The sequence below is a fragment of the Acanthopagrus latus genome, chromosome 21 (genome assembly GCF_904848185.1).
Source record: "Acanthopagrus latus isolate v.2019 chromosome 21, fAcaLat1.1, whole genome shotgun sequence".
NCBI lineage: Eukaryota > Metazoa > Chordata > Actinopteri > Spariformes > Sparidae > Acanthopagrus > Acanthopagrus latus.
In genome coordinates this window covers 12,691,680-12,710,751 of record NC_051059.1, presented here as the reverse complement: position 1 = coordinate 12,710,751, position 19,072 = coordinate 12,691,680, and the positions used below count along the sequence as shown (strand labels likewise).

At 40.9% G+C, this 19,072-nt stretch overlaps 1 protein-coding gene across 13 annotated transcripts in view; it reads left to right on the top strand.

The window, feature by feature from the left end:
- LOC119011576 (receptor-type tyrosine-protein phosphatase mu-like) overlaps positions 1-19,072 on the top strand; it is a 173,480-nt gene that overhangs the window by 80,105 nt on the left and 74,303 nt on the right. For all 13 annotated transcript variants that reach the window (XM_037084819.1, XM_037084817.1, XM_037084818.1 and 10 more), the window contains exons 8-11: positions 2,388-2,696; positions 4,736-4,845; positions 10,761-10,962; positions 11,706-11,808. In XM_037084819.1, coding sequence (XP_036940714.1) covers positions 2,388-2,696; positions 4,736-4,845; positions 10,761-10,962; positions 11,706-11,808 — 724 coding nt within the window. The remainder of the gene's footprint in view (positions 1-2,387; positions 2,697-4,735; positions 4,846-10,760; positions 10,963-11,705; positions 11,809-19,072) is intronic.

Sequence of the window (19,072 nt, the reverse complement as noted above, 5' to 3'; positions counted from 1 at the left end):
GAGTGTGACATTTTCCTTGAACGCTTCAGAAATGAGACTTCCTCCGAAGCCGCTCGTGCACGTCTGCTTGAGATTCACACTTTGGTGCATTTGTCACTTTGAGAGCATCTGGTTTAATTTGATTTCTGTGCCTGGCCACCCTGCAATTCTCTGTGCTTTTAGTGTAACCGTTGCCTACTGAGTGCGGCCAACAGATAGTTCCGCAAATAAAGGGGTTTAAACTTCTATTTTCTGGATGGCTCTCCCGACATCGCAACCTATTTGAGGAGGCCTGTTTTCCTTCGCCATTTCATCCCAGTTCTGCGTAAGAATCTCTTAAAATGGCAGACGAATTATTAGTTCTCGAGCAGAGTGAAGTCAGCCTACTCCATTTTCTGTCAATGCAGAATATTTTCTCTACAGCTGATCCTTTTTGAAAGTAGATGTCTTGCATGGATATTAACAATTCCTTTAGATGTTAACAATCTCTGGAGGTCAGAGACCCTCCCTCAAAGGAGCTGTTCCTTCACATTATTGCAGAAATGTTTTGCAAATATAAAACACTTTTAAGTGAGCCTTGCAAACTTTGCAAGTCACAGATGTATATATTTGTCTGCAGCTGTAGTTTAGATTGTTAGAAAAGATGATAGTCATGCTGGGTCAAGGTTTCAGACCTATACTGACAAATCTCTTGTAAAGATAAGATAATTGCCTTTTTTTCCTTTTGGAAAGTTTTTCTTATTTTTTACAGACAGATTTTTTTTCAAATGTAGCCTTTCGTGTATGTATCATGAACTGAACGCTGCACACTGAAATCCCCATCTGTCTACAGCAGCTCTTCCTTTGCCTCCTCTGGGCCCTTCTAATGCTATTTCATCTGCTCTATTAAAGCGCAGGACAGATCACATCCGTTGTTTCTCCTTGTAAGATCTGAAAGTGTTCCGTCCTTCATCCAACAAGCAGGCGCCTACGTCTTCTCTAACCGGCATTATCCTTTCTCACTTGTACTTTTCATGTCACATGTCATGACCCAATTTCCTGAAGGGGAAAAAAAAAAAGTGTCTTGTGTAGCTTTTCTGTGGCGCTAAGAACTTGAGAAGAATTTCCCAACTTCAGAATTAGTCATGTGCATTTTTGGCGGCTTCTTGATGAATCTTGATCAGTCGGACAGTACTTTTCGTTGGGCATCGGAGCAAATGTTTAGGTGGGAATCACATTTGTGGTTGCCAACTGTTATTTGCAGATTCATGCTTATTTGTTATGTTCCTTTGTGCAGTCTGTAGAAATGAACAGCATGTTGGAGCTCCAGTCCAGTTTCCCCACATGCACCTCCAGAATGTTAAACATGGCTGCCGTGGCTGCCTCTGAATTGCTGGACTGTGTCTCCTGGGGAACGGGGAAATTGAGCTCTGGCTCTTCCTAATAGGTGGTAAAGTGTTAAGTTCCAGAGAAATGGACTGCGAATTTAACCTGGAATGGAAATTGATCCCATTACCTTGTGCTTGGACTGCTTTCCTCCCGTAGGTAGGGGATGCAAGAGAGAGGGAGAGAGAGAGCAAGAGGGGAAAATGGAGGGGGGAAGCAGAGAGAGAAGATGAGGAGAGAGAGAGAGAGAGAGAGAGAGAGAGAGGGGGAGAGAGAGAGAGAGAGAGAGAGAGAGAGAGAGAGAGAGAGAGTGGAAATAGAAATGTGGGAGCCACAGGAAAAAAAAAAGGAGAAAATAGAGAAGGGAAATGGAAAGAGAGGAGATGGAAGGAGGAGAGTGAGAGGAGAAAATGGAGAATGTAGCAAAGAAAAGGCAAAGAGACACAGTGTATGTGATTAGAGGTGATAGGATGGCAGTGGGGGTTGTGTCCTGCCTGGATTGACAGGCTGCCTGACTCTGTATCAGTGTGGTGCTAATAGCCGGCCGCCACTGGGCGAGATGGAAGAAGAGAGAGGAAAAGGCAGAGGACAAGGTGGAAGGAGCAGAGGAGCGGCACGCTCTGAAGGGATGATACACCTCCTGCTGAGGGTTTCCACCAACAGACCTGTGGTGTCTTGGTGTGTGCAGCCGCTGTGAGACCGAGTTAGCAACGGTGATGGGATGTGGCAGTGCTCAGCATCAGGCCGGGGCTTTGAAATTTTAAAATATTTTCTGGAAGTATGAATTCCAAACAGTGGAAACGGTATTTCAATATGAAAAAAAAAAAGAATATTGACTGGGTCTCAAGTGTTATGAAAAATCTGGTAGTAGATTTTCTTTAACCCAAAGGAACACCGCCTCCTCTGTGCCCTCGCATAGACCTCAGTAATTTCCTTGATTTTACTGAAACTGTCTCACACTACCTGCCGTTTCGTATTGGCCTAATTGATTATCTTGATGTACGCTCACACTCTTCTCTATTTCTCTCTGTCAATCCCGCCAGAGCCCATGCATGGCCCACGGAGACTAGAAGTGGTGGACATCCAATCCAAGCAGGTGACAGTGCGCTGGGAGCCTCTGGGTTACAACGTGACCCGCTGCCACAGTTACAACCTGACCGTCCAGTACCGTTCCAGGGTGGGAGGCAAGGAGGAGACCCGGGAGGAAGTGTGCTATGACACCCAGAGCCGCGATCCTCAGCACACCATCCACAACTTGACGCCCTTCACCAACCTCAGTGTGAAGCTGGTGCTTCGCAACCCAGAGGGGGTGATGGAGAGCAAAGAGCTGGAAGTTCAGACTGATGAGGATGGTGAGTGTCGCACAGGGTTACTGCTTGTATGGGTCGGAAAACTGTGACACAAGATTTTGCTAAAAGGATCTTGGAATAAAACGATGGAGAGAAAAGATCATTTTAAAAAAGTTTGACAAAAACACCCAGGCCAACATTAGACCAACTAAAACTATGAAACACAGTTCGGATCACAACTTTTTGTGTGTTTTTTAATATTTGTGGAAACTCTGTTTGTGGAGCACTCATTACTGGTCGATTAATAATGAACCATAACATACTTGAAATCATAGAAAAAGACATGTCTTTGGGCATTTTTAATACATTTAGCTAAACCGCTGAGGAGTTTCTGTTTGTGTTTAAACATTCATTAATGCACCCTAGGAAAGGCTTTATTACCGATAAGTGGAGGTCTGCCTATACATGACTTGACTGCAGACCAGAGAGAAGCTGCTGCATTAAAGCCAACGTAGAGCATTCATTTTGCAATCAGACAGCAACAGCAACAGAAAAACACAAGATTAAATGAAATAAATATAACATGAATGATATGAAACTTATTTATTTATTTATTTATTTATAGCCACCAGATAGTTAAACTGATTAACTGATGTTTTTGCTTAATTCATGTATAATGATTCATTTAATTGTTTCTTGACAATGAACTAACTGATCGAATTCTGTATCTGAATTATACATGTACCATTTATTAATGATGGTTATTATGAAGTGGTATTATTAACTAAGTGATTATCGGTCCTGAGAAACAGAAGACAAACGCACAGATTTATACTAAAATATTCAAAATGTTCTCTGGATGGGTGGGAGTGGGAGGCATGACCCCTGTTTTTCTGAAATCCTGTCTACTGCCCTGCCCACCCACAACAAAGTAACTAAGGATATCAAATACATGTGGCATTGTGATATTACAAAGTAGCAGAAAGCGGAAACTTGTAAGTTGTGTATATACAAAAAAACATTAACTTTTTTCTCATTAATGGTTGAATGTGGCTTTCCTTTTCTGTTCCGTTCTACCTTATATCACCTGGCAGTTTAGAGGATAATTATGAGTCCCGTTCAAGCAGACCTGCTTGATCGTTAAAGTTGGAACATTTTGACAATCAGTGTAGGTGGATGATTCTCGCCTTATCATACTCGGGACAAGTTTTGGATTTTCCAAATATTTCCCAGGTGAGCACAGAAGTCACACAGCAAGCCTTTGTGTCGCAGGCTTGTTTCACCTCCTTCAAAGATGAAAGATCTTCTGTGTTGCCTCAGCAGACACAGGAAATGAACTCTATAGAAGTCTCAAGGAACCCCGGCCGCCAGATAACAAACAGGCTCAGCTGACGAAAAGAGAGTCTTGTCATGTCTGGCTCAGATATCTGTGGTCGGAAAACTTGAAAGTGGCAACTGTTTCTCACTCTCTGACTGCTGCGCATCTGTGGATCTGTGTGTTTAGAGTCTCGTGGGAACAAGTGTACAGACATGGGTGTAGCTGTAGTTGCGTTCTTGAAGATAAATCTCGGAGAAAAAAAAAAAAAGACATCTCCACATCATTCTGTTTCAGTTACAGAATGAAAGCAATTTACACGAGGGGTTAAAGGACCAGATCTCTTTGGCAGCATCTCAGTACAAGTAAACATAGCGGAAAGATTAAGATTCCCCCCCATTCCCATGGGAATACTAGTTCATCTCTATTTGCAACACAGTTTTATCTGTGAGAGAAGTGTTCACTTCTGCTGTAAAACATGCATCAGGGTGTGTGTTTTGAGTGACAGTGGCTTCAGATATTGTCACAGTTTCCTGTTAAGATCTGTTTGACTTTGGCTCATGGCCGCTCGAATGTACTGTAGGTCCTTGAAAGCTTTTTATTGATTGTTTTATGCACATCATAAATCAAAACAAAAAGCCCTTTCATTCAGCTTTATTGACAACATGCCTATAATATGTATCCATGGAAACGCTACTGTTTACCCTTTTCGTAACATTGTTTCTACCTTGAAAATTACCACTCTGTCACCATTTCTGAGTTGTTTGTCTGTCATCATTTTCCACAGTGCCAGGAGCCGTTCCTCTGGAGTCCATTCAAGGCAGCGCCTATGAGGAGAAGATCATCCTGAAGTGGAGAGAGCCAGCGCAGACCTACGGGATCATCACTCAGTACGAGGTGAAACAAAGACCAGGGTCAGAGAAATGTTAAGAGATATTATTTATCACTCATTTGAGGAGCCGACAGACTTGTTTCCAATATCAAGCTGTGTTCTCTCACCCACCTCTCTGTGGATTCTCTGCATTTCTTTCAGGTCTGTTTTTTTCTCTCCACAGTTGTGATAGTCAGAAGTGTACAGCATTGCCAGAGAAATGTTCAAATCTAATTTTATCATGAATCACTCTCCTTTTTATTTTCTTCAGTCTATGATTGGGAATCGGGTGCATCTGCTAGTGTGTTGACAGTCTACTTGACAGAGGGATACAGTGCTTCATAAAGTGAGATTAACAGTTAAACCAGCCACATTCCACTAAATCAGGCCAGGAAAACATGTACCCCAAAACCAGGGGTTGGAAGTGACTAATTACAGCTACCCAAATTACTGTAAACAGGTCCTTTTTGGGGGGCACTTGTACTTTTCAAGTCTGTAATTTTACTCATTCTTCAGTATGCATTGCATACTGCACCAGTAAATCTACTAAGTAATATCTAGTCTACTAATATCTAAACCTCTGATCTGCATTTTTGCAGCCAGTAAAGCTACCCAATCACAAACAGGCCAAGGAAAGCTCTGACATACGGACCCAAAAAATAGAGACAGGTTTGATGAGGTGACCACAACTACTGAGCAGGACAGAGCAGGAGTAATTTAGACTGAAGAAAACAGAAAAACCCCTTTGATTGAATGCCTGCTACAAATAATGCATTAAACATCATAATGGTACTCATAATACCAGTAGTTTCTTTTGTAACTGAGTAATATTTCAGTAATGTAACTGTACTCATACTCTCTCCACCACTAATGATTGTTTTCATTACCAATTCATCTGGTAAATATTTTCATGATTGATTGTTAATTTCCAACTGCTTCTTTTGTCCAACCAACAGTCCGAAACCTAAAGACTCTTCACACACAAACATAAACGACAAAGAAAAGCGGCAAATCCTCACATTTAAGAAGGAGGAACCAGCAAATGTTACAGTGACTGAAATCATTGATCGAATTAATTGAAGTTTCAGTAATCAGTTTTCTTTCAATCAACTGATCGATTAATTGACCAATTGTTGCAGCTCTATTTCGGATCAACTTGAAACCCGGTCAAGTTAATTATCCATTTCTAGTGTTAAATGTTAAGATCTTTCTACCAGACTTAAATGGACTCATTCCTTCCTGTGCAGCCTTTCAAAATTAAACATAAATCATCTCTGGGCATAAATAAAGATAAATTACTCTGGTTGGCTCCTTTTTAAGTTGTATTATCTCATTCTGTCTTGGACATTAAAGCTAACTGATAAAGATTTAGAAAAAATAATAATAATTTGCTGACTCTATTTGAACCCAACTTGACTTTATTATATTGGGGAACAAACTGAACAGACAGCAGAATTCTGCAGGGTGTGTTTAATTACTTCTTATGCCGGCTTAACTCTATATTATAATTGTGGAAAAGCTTAAAAACTGAATCCATTTGTTAGGTTCACTCAAGCCAAGATTGTCACAATATGCTCAGCTACTTTTCACTTCCTTTATGAAGAGCCACTCAAGTGTGTTTCACTGTTGCTCATCATTCTACCTGGATATAATCAACTGCAGACTACTGCCGTCTTCTGTCCTCAACACGTGCGTGACCTCGAAAGACAACACAATCTCTGAAGAACACCTCGAATGCGCATCACGATTCAGCACCTAACAAATGTTGACATAAGACTCCGCACAGCCTCTGCTAGCCTCGTCCTGCAGCTGCATCGAGTCTTGAATAATGGAAACAGTCTCCACACACACACACACACACACACACACACACACACACAACACACACGGATATATGTTCACATTGATCTAAACCAGCTTAAGATGGAAGTAATCCCGCAGCCTTTCCCACAGATTGATTCTCCTCTGTTGATTCGCCCTCTTGTCACCGTTTGCTCACGCTTGATATTTTGACTAGGTTAGCAATCATTGACACGGCTGTTTCTCATACGAGGAGAGCAGATTGAATAGTAAAAGCGATGCAATCAGGGTCGTTGTATAGGTTGCTCAATCCGCTGCCAGGTGACTGAGGCGAATGAAATATGAAATAGATATTCTCGCTGTGGCACGGAGACGTTTCAATCAAAGCCGGAAAGTCCTAAAGAATCACAGCGAGGCCCCTGTTTATTCAAGTGTGTGCAGTGCAGTGTTGTGTCCCGTGCACTTTAAGGCACCGGCAGAGTGCAAGAAAACAATGTCCATAAAAACGGTAGCTTTACCGCGCACTTAATCACTTTTAGAGCAACATGTTTCAGTTGTTTATCCTTTTAAAAATTCATGCTACAAGTAAAAGCATTCAGCAAATGGTGTGGTTTTGCATCGCCGCTCTTTCAGCTTCACTCACAGTTATGTTGACGCAACTTACAAAGCACCTTCCCAAGGCTATTATAGTCACATACTGCAGCAATTACTTCTCTCTGTCTCTGTCTGGAAAGCCCTAACAGTATAGTAATGTGGTTCAGGGTCATTAGAGTTCTCCCAACATCATTTAGAATCACAGGTCGCATTTTACAGTAACGAAGAGTATTATTATTATTATTCATCTTTAGCCCGGTGACAGATGTGGGAAATCTAGCCCGACAGCAGCTCATTCCAGGTGTGTTCCTCTTGCGCTGCTACAATCTGACTCTCTGGTTCAAGAAAGTAACCCACAATGTATTCCACCTGTATTCCCCAGAAGTTGCTTCTTACGAGTCAGGACCTTGCTTTGATTTGACATTATCAAAGGACTCAAAGTGAAATACGTCTGACAAGACCTGATATCAAAGAGATTTCAGCTCCGTTCCTTTTTGACCAAGCTCTGTGAATGCTATATTATTAGTGCCTTTTCAGACAGACATGAGCCAGCATCTCTTTAAAAGGTGTGCAGCACATTTTCCAATTATTATCTCTTGGTCGTCGGCCATTTAACAGAACTAATTGACCGTGAAGTAGAGTTTTGTTGATCATGGTGTTGCTGCAAATAAAAGCTGTGCAACCCATAACCTCTGAGGGAAATAGACAATTATATAAAAGTAAAAGGCATATTCAGAATATGAACTTTAAATACCCATATTCTTATACAAGATGCAGCCTTTTCAAATGACTTGGCATTGGGTTGTTAATAATTACTGTAGATCTACCTTTGAAGATTCACATGAAAATGTTAAACTGAGTTTAGGTGGGTTTTCTGTTCCACTCTCTTCATTTTGCTTCATGACAGGAAGGATTATACAGCATCTTTAATGAACTGTTATTTAGCTTTCTTCATTATTTCATTATTATTTCAGGAAAAAAAAAGTACTGGAGATTTTACAGGCATCTATATTTCAGGAACTGTTCATAAATTTGACATTTACCTCCCCGAGATAAAAAAAAAAAAGTAAACCAATGCAATTTTAAAAAGCTCAATATATCACATCGAGTAATAGATACAAGCAGGCTCAAATGAATATGCTCAAATATTCTTTTTTATTTTATTTTTCCCGTCAGTTCCATTATAATTGTAAAAACCTGTCCATGTGCCCAGTGTTGACAAGTCATCTCAAATTCCCTCTCCCTGAAATGTTATGATATAGGATTTGGCATCGCGGACTCATTTCACAGACAAAGACTAAATGAGAAGGCCTCGAAGCATTTCAGAACTTGATGGACACAAATTATGCAGCACTCCTTACTTCCATTGTGCTTCTTAATTGGAATTATAATGGAGGCTTTCCTTTACGAGCAGAGGCATTTTCTTAAAGTGGGACTTTACAGTTATTCAAAATGGATATTAGCAAAAACACTCACCTTAATGCTTCCCCCCAGAGCTCCCTGTGTTTATTAATGGAGAAGGAATATATTAAGTGTATTTCCTTCTCTCCTTGAACCTCCAGCCCGCATCAGCTTTGGTTGAAAAATATTATGTAGCTCCTGCTTTGCAGTAGAATTTGACCGCTGTTATGAGACAGGTCCTCTCCAAGGACCTTTTGTACCTTGCTTGTTTTGGAAATGCTGGCATAAAGCCCTGCTGACATGAAGTCAAAAGCTCACACATGGAGTGAGAGCATCTTGTCTGAACATGAGACTTTTTAAATTCCTCTGTGGCGTTAGACTTTAAGTACAGAGGAGACAGAAAAATCTATTTAACATATTTGGATTGTTACACAGGAATATAATCCTTTCCAGTATTGTGCCTGATGATTCTATTATATGATAATATGATTGTATCGTGTTATTTGTATTCTATTTTTATGTTGTCCAAGTCAATATATTAATACCTGGCTCTTTAAGATAAATGCTAATGTCAGCATGCTAGCAGGCCAAGTTGCAATGTTCAGTGTCAGTGTGCCGTGTTTTATGTGGATATCCAGTCAGTGCAGATGGTAAATATTAAGTTCCTCATTGCGTGCAAAATTGACATGATGCTGAGCTCCGCCAACAGGGCATACACATACCAGGATGCATTGCAGCCCAAAAAGTAGACTGTACGTTACATCCTCTGCACTCTGCATATTTTGGGATGAAATTTTCCCTGTTGGTAATGTAACTAGTTTACAAGCAACAGAGCATGTTTTGTTTATGAGCAGCATCATGCCCCCTGGCAACCTAGAGGCTAAATCCAAGCTGCAATAGCTTGTAGCTCTTCCTTAACCCCAATTACATCACTGTTGGAATGGGAAGAATTGATATTGCAAAAAGAGAACGCACCTTTTCTGTTACATCACGCACTGAGGAAGTTATTAACTACAATACCATCAACAATGATTGGACATCCACATAAAACAACATATTTCCTCTTTAAGCAGGTATAATGTTTTCCGCTTAGTTTAGTCCGTGAGCTGCTGACATTTGCTTATTAATAAACCCAAAGTACGGTCGAGGCTGGTGGGAATATCATTGATTTTTGCATGTATTTAGTCATAAACCTGGGTAAATTAAAGCAAATTAAAATTTTGACTGATGATAGTGCTAGAATGAAAGTTGTGCATTCACCAGTGTTACTACCAATCCATCCTGTGGTGAAAATGAAAAGCTGTACCAATTTTCATGGTGATCCATCCAAAAACTGAAAAGAAATTTTCACATGAAACCACATGCAGAACTTATCCTCTTGGGTTTTGTTTAACACAGCTGAAGATTGTTGGGAGCCATATTGCCCCACTTTAATAGTAGCCACTGCAGTGGATTCTGCTCAGCTTAAAAAGTATACCTTAGTATGTAGGACTGCAAAGATAATCAAAATGTTATAAAATTCACAATATGGTCACCTGTAATGTCCAAATAGCTGCATTTTTATAAAACAAGGTATGTGTGACAGAACAGCATTATAATGAGGTACTGTAGTGCTGTGGAGATGCCCTGGCAAACAAATCTTGTTCTCCAGATACAAGAAAACAATGTCACACCATCATTATTTATATTTTTTATTCAGTGTGATGCAAGTCAAATCATGAATTATTAAAGCAATCATAATGATAAATAATCAAATAATCATAATGTGTGTGTGTGTGTTTTTTTTTTTTTAACCATATTATGCAGCTTTATGATGAAGCTGGTCAGTCAGAAGCACAAAGAAGTACTACATGATACTTCTTTCAAATTGCTTTGTGGCTTTCGATTTGACTGAGTAGTGCAGAGGAGAGAAAGATAGAAAAATTGAAATATCTCTCACCACCATGAGTGGGATATAAAACCTCAGCGCAGCAAGCCCAGTAAATGCCTCAGCTTGCTGAGCCACTTGGACGCCTCCAACATAAAACGTTTTCATTGAATGAATACAAATCCTCCTCAGCCGCGGAGTGCGGAGTGCGGAGTGCGGAGTGCGGAGTGCGGAGTACCAGAGGCCCCTATCAGAATATTCATTTGTCTTCCCTCCTAGATCTCCTACAAGGCAGTGAGCTCTTTTGACCCTGAGCTGGACCTCTCCAACCAGAGTGGGAAGGTGGTGAAGCTGGGCAACGAGACCACCCACATGTTCACAGGCCTCTACCCGGGCTCCACGTACTCCTTCACCCTGCGCGCTAGCACAGCCAAGGGCTACGGGCCCCCTATCATCACCCAGTTCACCACGAAAATTTCAGGTCAGTGGGGTCAACGGCATGGATGTGGATGATGTCGAATGAGTAGTGTACCACTCAACGCTGCTTGGGGTCTTTATGTCCAAGTGTGTGAATGGAAAGGCGAACAAAGTTAGATAGCCCCGGTTTAACTTCACAGATATTATTTTTTTGTCTCAAGGGATGTATCCTATCCGTCTGCTCTCCAACACACTGAAACAATAAAAATCCACTAATATAAACCGTGATATTCATGAACTGAAATACACTCTATTCTTCATCACTGAAACAGCTAGATGTTTTGGTAAATTACTTTCATTATTGGCTCTGGCTTTTACATCAGACTTAGCAGAGATGCTTGATTGGCTGAAGACAAATTGTGCTGTAACTTCCCATAAAAGACGGTGAGTCGTGTTCAATGAAAACCGGGATTGATTTATATAATGACCACGAGGCTAGCTGGCAATTATTCCTTACTTTCTGCAGTTTCTTACTCTAATACATGTGCACTGCTTTGAAGACTTTCTTTTGTGACAGCAGCAAATGTTTCACTCCTCTGTTATTGCTCCACTTAATGATTAAATTATGTAGCTATAAAGGCAAAAGGCAGTAAGTGCTCTGTGTAAAAGTGAGAAAACTTGGCTTTCCTTTTTTTCTATTTACTGCCGAGCCGAGGGACTCGATATACAGAATGACTTGATGTTGACCGAAGCTGAACTTTGCTTTGCAGTGTGGTAAAACATCCCTCTGTTTGGTTTTCTCTTCAGCTCCCTCCATGCCGGCGTATGACCAGGAGACCTCTCTGAACCAAACGGACAGCACGGTCACAGTGCTGCTTAAACCTGCCCAAAGCAGAGGTGCACCTGTGAGGTAGGCATCCACAATAAGAACTCACAGACACATCACAGCACTGAGCGAAAACAACAAAAAAAAAGCTGCATATTAAATGCTAGGAACAACCCTCAACATCAGAAAATTATCAAAGAGCTTGTGTTTATCAATACCCAACCGCGAAGGAATGTTGCCAGGGAATTCAGCACCTTACTGTACGGATCTCATTTTCAGAGCTTTGTTTGTTTGCGGGTTTTGATCCTTTTGAAAAAAAGAAGCGCAGCCTTTGAAGATAAGAACACAAAAACCTGGTGCAGCCAAGGCTAGCTCCGGGATCTCTTTCCTTTACATGTCTTTTATGTACCGGGCTGCCCACCACGAGCCACCACTGGCTGCTGGGGAACGAAGGAATTCTGCCTGCTTGATGCTGCATTTATTAGTCATTCATGAGGGAAGCAGTGCAGCTGTTCTCTTTAAATGCCATGTTGTTGGGGCAAAAGTTATCATTTTGTTCCCTCCGAAGGCCACTGCAGGCTTCTGGCTGCTTGCTTAATCTTTTTTTTTATATATAAGTATTAGCTGTTAAGATATACCCCCATTCAGTTAATACAGCATCAACAGTTTGAAAAAATGATATTCTCTATTCAATTATTATTGCACCTCTAGTGTTTCTTTGTTATGATACATTTTTAACTTCAAAATTAGAACATTTTGCAATAAGTGATACAAATGCCAATGTTAAAGCAAGTTTCAATAGTAGGAGCAAGGTTGGAGATAAAGGTGTTCTAACTGATTGATCATTTAAAGGGACTCTATGTAACAATTTGTAGTAATTTACATGTATGAATCACTCTTTTGTAAGGTGACGTGAAAAATGAGACCTTCCCCATCTCTCTTGGTTGCCTTGTTGAAGTTGTTTAGACCTGGATGTCTTTGCGAAGGACTTGGATTTTGGATTTTCCTCGACAGTCTAAAGGACGCTCTCAAGTGCCTCCTCTTAGTGTCTCTATCCGCTCTGCTAACAGAGAGCAATGGTAGCTAATGTTGATTTTAACTAATGATGCCCTCCAAAACCGGTAAAGTGTAATGTGTGATTAGTACACATTAAGTTTCCCCACATTAAAGCTATAATTTGAAATATAAGAACATTTGGGAAATGTGCTTATTTGCTCTCTTGATAAGAGTTAGATGAAAGGGGAAGCGAAGTTAACAACAGCTCTTCCCAAAGATAAAAAAAAAATACACGTACCAACACAAATGAGGTATAACATTGACTGAAGAGACAACATATAACAAACTGGTGTAGCTTTATATTTAACAAGCAGATATGATGTCGGATGGATGTGGAAAAACAAATGAATATTTTTATCCAAAAAGTCAAACTATTCCTTTTAATTGCTGCATTTGGTTGGGTGGCACAGGGTAAAAAGAAGAAGTAATGGAAGGACAAAAAGTCCCTATCTTAGGTGCTTCTGGCTTGACTGGTTGGTTTGGGCATCAGATAGAACCAAGGGCCAAATGTGTACATGTTTTTGTCTGTGTTTGGTGTTGCCAGATCACACCAGAGACTTAAAATGATCATACTTTGGGGGAAATTAGCATTTTACATTTACAAAAACATGCATTTAAGGCAAGCTCTTGTAGCTATGATGCATGAAATGTTGTGTTCATATGTCAAACACATGACTTGCAGGCAACATACCTTGGTGAGAAAGTTCAAGCTCCAGGTCACTTCAGATGAGCATCGAGTGGTGGACAGAGAGAGATCGACAAACGCCCACGTAAATCACATTCATCATCAGAGCCTACATTGAGCATTATTGGCTGGAAAGAGGACACATTAGATTCAGGACCTGTATTTAGCTCTCCTGACTGTGCCAGGAAATGTCTTGAAATAAGAGAGTATACTAAAACCTACTACTAATGTTAGCGCCACAAAATGGTCAAATTTCAGACATCGCACAGAGGGCGGAATTCGTACGTCTAGCAAAACTGTCTGTTTTAGACCCGTATAAGCACTTTCTTGGTTGAAGTTGAGTGCGTCGTAAATTAGCCTTTACAATATCAAAGAAAAAGCCTGTTATCCAAAAGTTTGTGCTTTCAGCCACCAGGACCCTGGAGAGCGTCAGCTAACTCCTTCATATGAGGAGTGATAAACACTTGTGCCCGCCGTAAAACTCAATTTTACACTATCAACTCATCTGAGTCCTTTAAAGATTACAGCCCTGAGATCTTTAGTCAGGCTTGTCAGCTCATGTTTACCTTATGTACAGCTGCCCAGATTAATGCCCCGGCACCAAACGGAGAGGCCTGAGCAAGAAGGACAGAGTGATCGGTTTTTAATCTTCTCGCAGGTACAATTCAGAAGGCCTTACTCTGGCTGCCATTCTTTCACTGGGCTAATTACAAACCCCTAATTATAATTAACAGAGTGTCTTGAATCAGAGCTTCCATTAATTAGCATGCGGGGCTCCTCTTTTGTTTACCGTTGGAAGGCATGCCCACCTCATGACCAGATGAAAGAGATCTGTCTTTGGGGATTTTAAACTTTTAGTCTGAGACGCTGCTTTCTTTTTCTGGTTGCCTGAGCTGAGACAGGATTGGGCACGAATGCGAAATGTGGTGATTGTCATCTAATCCATTTAAATGGAGTGTTGGTGCTTGTTGGTCATTAAAAAGAGATGTGTTTTGATACTGACATTTAGTTTTTAGGATCATATATGTTTAATGAGACTCTAGAGACGATCCATTAAAAGAATTCATCAGTGGAGTTGAGTACATGGCACAAATACACCTCCAAACTAATTGAGGCATCCTTTGATCACAGCGGCGCCTCGCCACGTCCAAACTTTGGGGGTTTCAGGTACACATTTCTCTCCCCCACCTCCTCGCTTCTCTTGAAATCTCGCAGGACATAAAGGCCAGTTTACTGCCTTCATGCATGTGCCCGGTGTCTCAAAAAATATGAATTGCAAAAGAAAAGGAGGTGGTGGAGGGCAGCAAACAGGAGAGATTATGATGCAGGCCTAGGACGAGATACTGGCAGGCTTTTGAAGGTGTTTTCCACCTCCACCTCAAGTGACACACGATGCCTTTGAAAAATCTAAGGTGACTATAAAGTACCTTCTATTCAGAGGAGCTGAGCCCGGCGGTCTGTTGGGATCTGCTTTCTGGCCAATAATGATAAATTCAGTCATCTGAATTTCCCAGGCTCAAAAAAATAACATCTCTAATCTCTCCTCGGGTTGGAGGGTTGAGATGCATGACTAAGTGTCGTTCTAAGTTGAGGCAAAAATAAAGGGCTGCTTTCTAAAACGTTCCATGACCTGGGGTGTGCTGGAAAGAGTCCACGAAGTCAAAAATCTCGGAAACGGAGCTGATTCAGTCCGTCTATTGAAGAGTTAGTGTTTTTGTCAGCTAAGGATTTAAGTTTCTCACCATAGTATAGATTTAATTTTGTGCTCCTGCTCATGTTGCAGGAGTAGCCATCACTTTTCTAGAGTGGTGGGTAGCTCATTTTGAAATTGAACACTTTATGAAATCAGCTTTAAAGCCCCTATGAAATAAGGATTTGACAAGGGAGAACACTGATCCGCAGCGCCACAGAGCCAGAGCAGCATGTGAAGCTTGATTTGATAACGCAATCTTGCACGCTGATTGGGTTTGGGAGGTAATAGAGCTCCAGACATTTGAGTTTCAACCGGCAGATGTTTTGCTGTAATGCAGGAAGGGGAAGATCACACGATAAGCGGCGGTTCATAAAAAAATCAAGACGCGGCAGACGACAAATGTCCTTTTTCACTCCGGCATCCTGCAGTCATGCTGAAGTCAAATCATATTTCAGATAAATTCGGGCAGACGTTGTCACTGCTGAGGGAGACAGTCAATTTCTCATATTTGTGTAATTGCTAATCGGTATAACATTTCCAACTTGGATTTGGCTTCTAATCTCCGGGGACGACACGCGCAGCCGGGAACAGTTTTTACCAGAGGGGACACTGTTCCTTTAAGAGGATTAGTGAACTGTCTATCAGTCATGTCGTGTTTAACTTATGTTTGCAATGGCCCCTCGTCAGGGCCAGAATACGCCTCCTCACTCCGTAGCATCAAAATAAATGTTTACATGCCTCTGCAGAAATAAATGATTCGAGATGCCTTCCTTATCATTTGTACCACTAAATCAGCCCTTCTCTCTTTCCCTGCCATAACCTTTGCCTTGAGGAAGCTCACACACACGCGCGTAAACAGAAAAAGGCATAAAATAGAGTAGTTTGCGGCATTGTAAGTAGCATATTGAGGAAACTGAGTTCCAGTGTAGTTCCTACCCTGTAGCATCAGATTATCTGTGCTCAACCATGGCCTGAAATCAGTTAAGTGATTTTCTACAGTCCCAAAATAAGCACTAACTTTCTTTGATCACGGCATAGCAAGCGCTAATAGCTGTGCCTAAACGTGACACAACTCAGTGCTTTTTACGATTTAATGGCAAATGTAATCTATGGCACCTTCTAATTTGTTTGCTTTATCGCTGTGTGGACACCAGGGAAATATAAAGAGTAAGTAGACAGACGCATGGAGGAAGGCTGCTGGGTCAGGAGAAGTGTGTTACTTACAACCGCTCTTAAATCAGACATATAGGCATATACAGCCTGCCAATTGGCATTAGAGAGAGCGAGACAGTGATTGAAATGCTCCCCATACACCTTCCCTCATCTGCTCAAGCAGCCCGGAGTTCTCCCCCTATCAGCCCACATGAAAAATAAATCTGAGTTTCAGGTCACAATCCAGTCGATTCGGAGTCAATCCGCCATAATTGGTTGGCGTCACATGGCGGCAGAGCTGAAATCTATCGGGCAGTGAGGCTGGAGGAGGCCTAATTGGTGTCAGCTCAGGTTGCACCGTTGCTGCAGGAATACAGGTCTGCCCCGCCGGCACCCCTGGCACACCACTTTTAACAGCTTAGAGCGTTCATCTCGTACAGCATCTCCCTTCATTCCTCTTTCTCTCCTTGTCTTTCCATCTTCTGCTCAGGGAGAGAACCAGTTTTGGATTTAAGAACAATTACGCACCGTTTTACCGAGGCAAGCTGTCAGTTTCTCTCCTTTTTTAATCTGTGATTTGTGTGTTTATGAAGGTTTAGTTGGCTGCTTTGAGGACTAATACCTGCTCAGCACTTGCCTAGTCAGATTAAACTGCATTCATTCACAAGATCACAATTGTTATGTACTTGTGCTTTGAGTACATCCGTTTTATGCTACTTAGAACTTCAGCAGAATATGTCATACTTTTTGTCGGATCACAGTTATCTACCAGCTATAGTTGCTCGTCAACATTTTATATACAAATTATACGATCAGTTTACAATGCATGATGGATTATAGATAAAACTAGAGGTAGACTGATCGATCTGATTAACCTGCACTGATACAAAGTTTTATCGGTGTCAGCAGAACTTAAGTCCAATAGTGGATGGTCATGCAAGGGATGTAAATCACAGATGTGTTGATTCAGATATTCATTACTATCAGTCAACCTCTTTGTAAAATTATAACTAATAAGCATGTCCACATAGACGTGCCACAATATGAAAGTATCCTAGTGTCTACGGTATTTTGTAATTACATATGCGATAAGTATATTTTGCTACTAATGCGAATAGGTACCCAAGTATTGAACTCATCACTGTGATATTGAGACTTTTACTTCAGGAAGTTTAACTATCATTGGATCAACAATACATGAATTCAATTAATTTTTGAATTCTCTGGTTGGCATTGGATTAGAGATGGGACAATAAAAGATGTCAGCGCTAAAAAAAAAAAAACACAATGAGTTGATTGTGATGAATTTTTATTAACAGGATAATCCCACAAGAACAAATCGGATGTGTGTAAATATTATGGATAGCAAAATAACGAAAGACAGACAGATGAAGTTACCAACATTTATTCATCCTTATATGTGCAGGAAGACTTCATGATGTGTTTTTACTTATTAAAGATTCTTTGATTGTTTTTCACAAAAAGAGTTGTCCTATCTGTGATGCAGATAACTTTATCAAAAATGTAAGGTTAACGTGATTCCAGCATGTTTTAGTGCTATTTTAATACTTTAATGGATATTTTGATGCTTATCGAGATGATATTGTGAATCACAGTTATGTCAGACAGGCTAATGGTGACATAAAATCATGCCTGCATTAGATCAAATGGTACACCAGCCATAAAGGGTTTCTTTGTTCTTGCTATCAAGCCATTGCTTGTTGTTCATCTGTTGTTTGTTGTTTACTCATTGCTCATTCATGTCATGCTAAATCAAGATCATGACTAAATGACTCTGGTCTGTCAAAATGACTCATATCGTAAATTGTGAAGTCAGCATGTGGTGACAAGGTGTCAGCTGCTCAAAGGCACACTAACGTGACAGCAGCAATTACAGAAAAGACGGAATCATTGTGTTTTTTTTAAATAGCCAACATTACACTCTTGGGTCACTTTTGTTGCTCATGTTGAAAATAGTGGTTATGTGTATAAGCGTAAGAAAAGGGTGCGCCTTTGAATATTTTATAGGTGCACTGCAAGTTACCACTGAAAAAAGCTTGAAGTGAAACCAGTGGGTATTATTGTCGCTATCACTTACAAAGACGAACAAAACATTTTTATTAAATTGCAAATTTATTGCGAGCGAGATTTCCAGTCTCTTGCCGCAGTGAATATTCTGTGGAAAGAGAGGCAGTGATTCAGATTTCCACATTACAAGAGTTCCTACCCTTGGAGCCTCATAGCCTTTGGCGCTTGGTATTTTGCCTGAGGAAAGGAAGTCCTATTCACACTGTGTCTATCATTAAGTCATGGCACAGCCACATCATCATATCACAAGACACCACCCAGGGGGGAGCCAGCTTTTGTTTTTTATTTCACTGTCTGCAGATTGATTTGGAATATAAAGTACAGATATGGGCAAGCTCTGAGTTCAACAAATAGTTATTGTGGCCATAATTTGTACCAGACATAGCTGATGGCAGGAAATAAGTTTGACTTTTATATTTCCTGCAAACAGTAGTTACCGTGTGTGTGTGTTAATGCCAATGGGTAATGTAATGTGATTGACAGCCGCTATCATTTTAAGTATTCTTCTCATCATAGCTCACATCAGATCTAAGGTTTTTTTGGCTGAAGCCACTCACTTCTCTGCCGCTCCGCAGCTACTTAAGGGGCTCCCATGCTCCAGCTCCTCCTGCCCTCTGACCTCCGCTCTCAATAGGGGACAGTAATTAAAGGCTGATTTCTCCTACAGGCTCTCA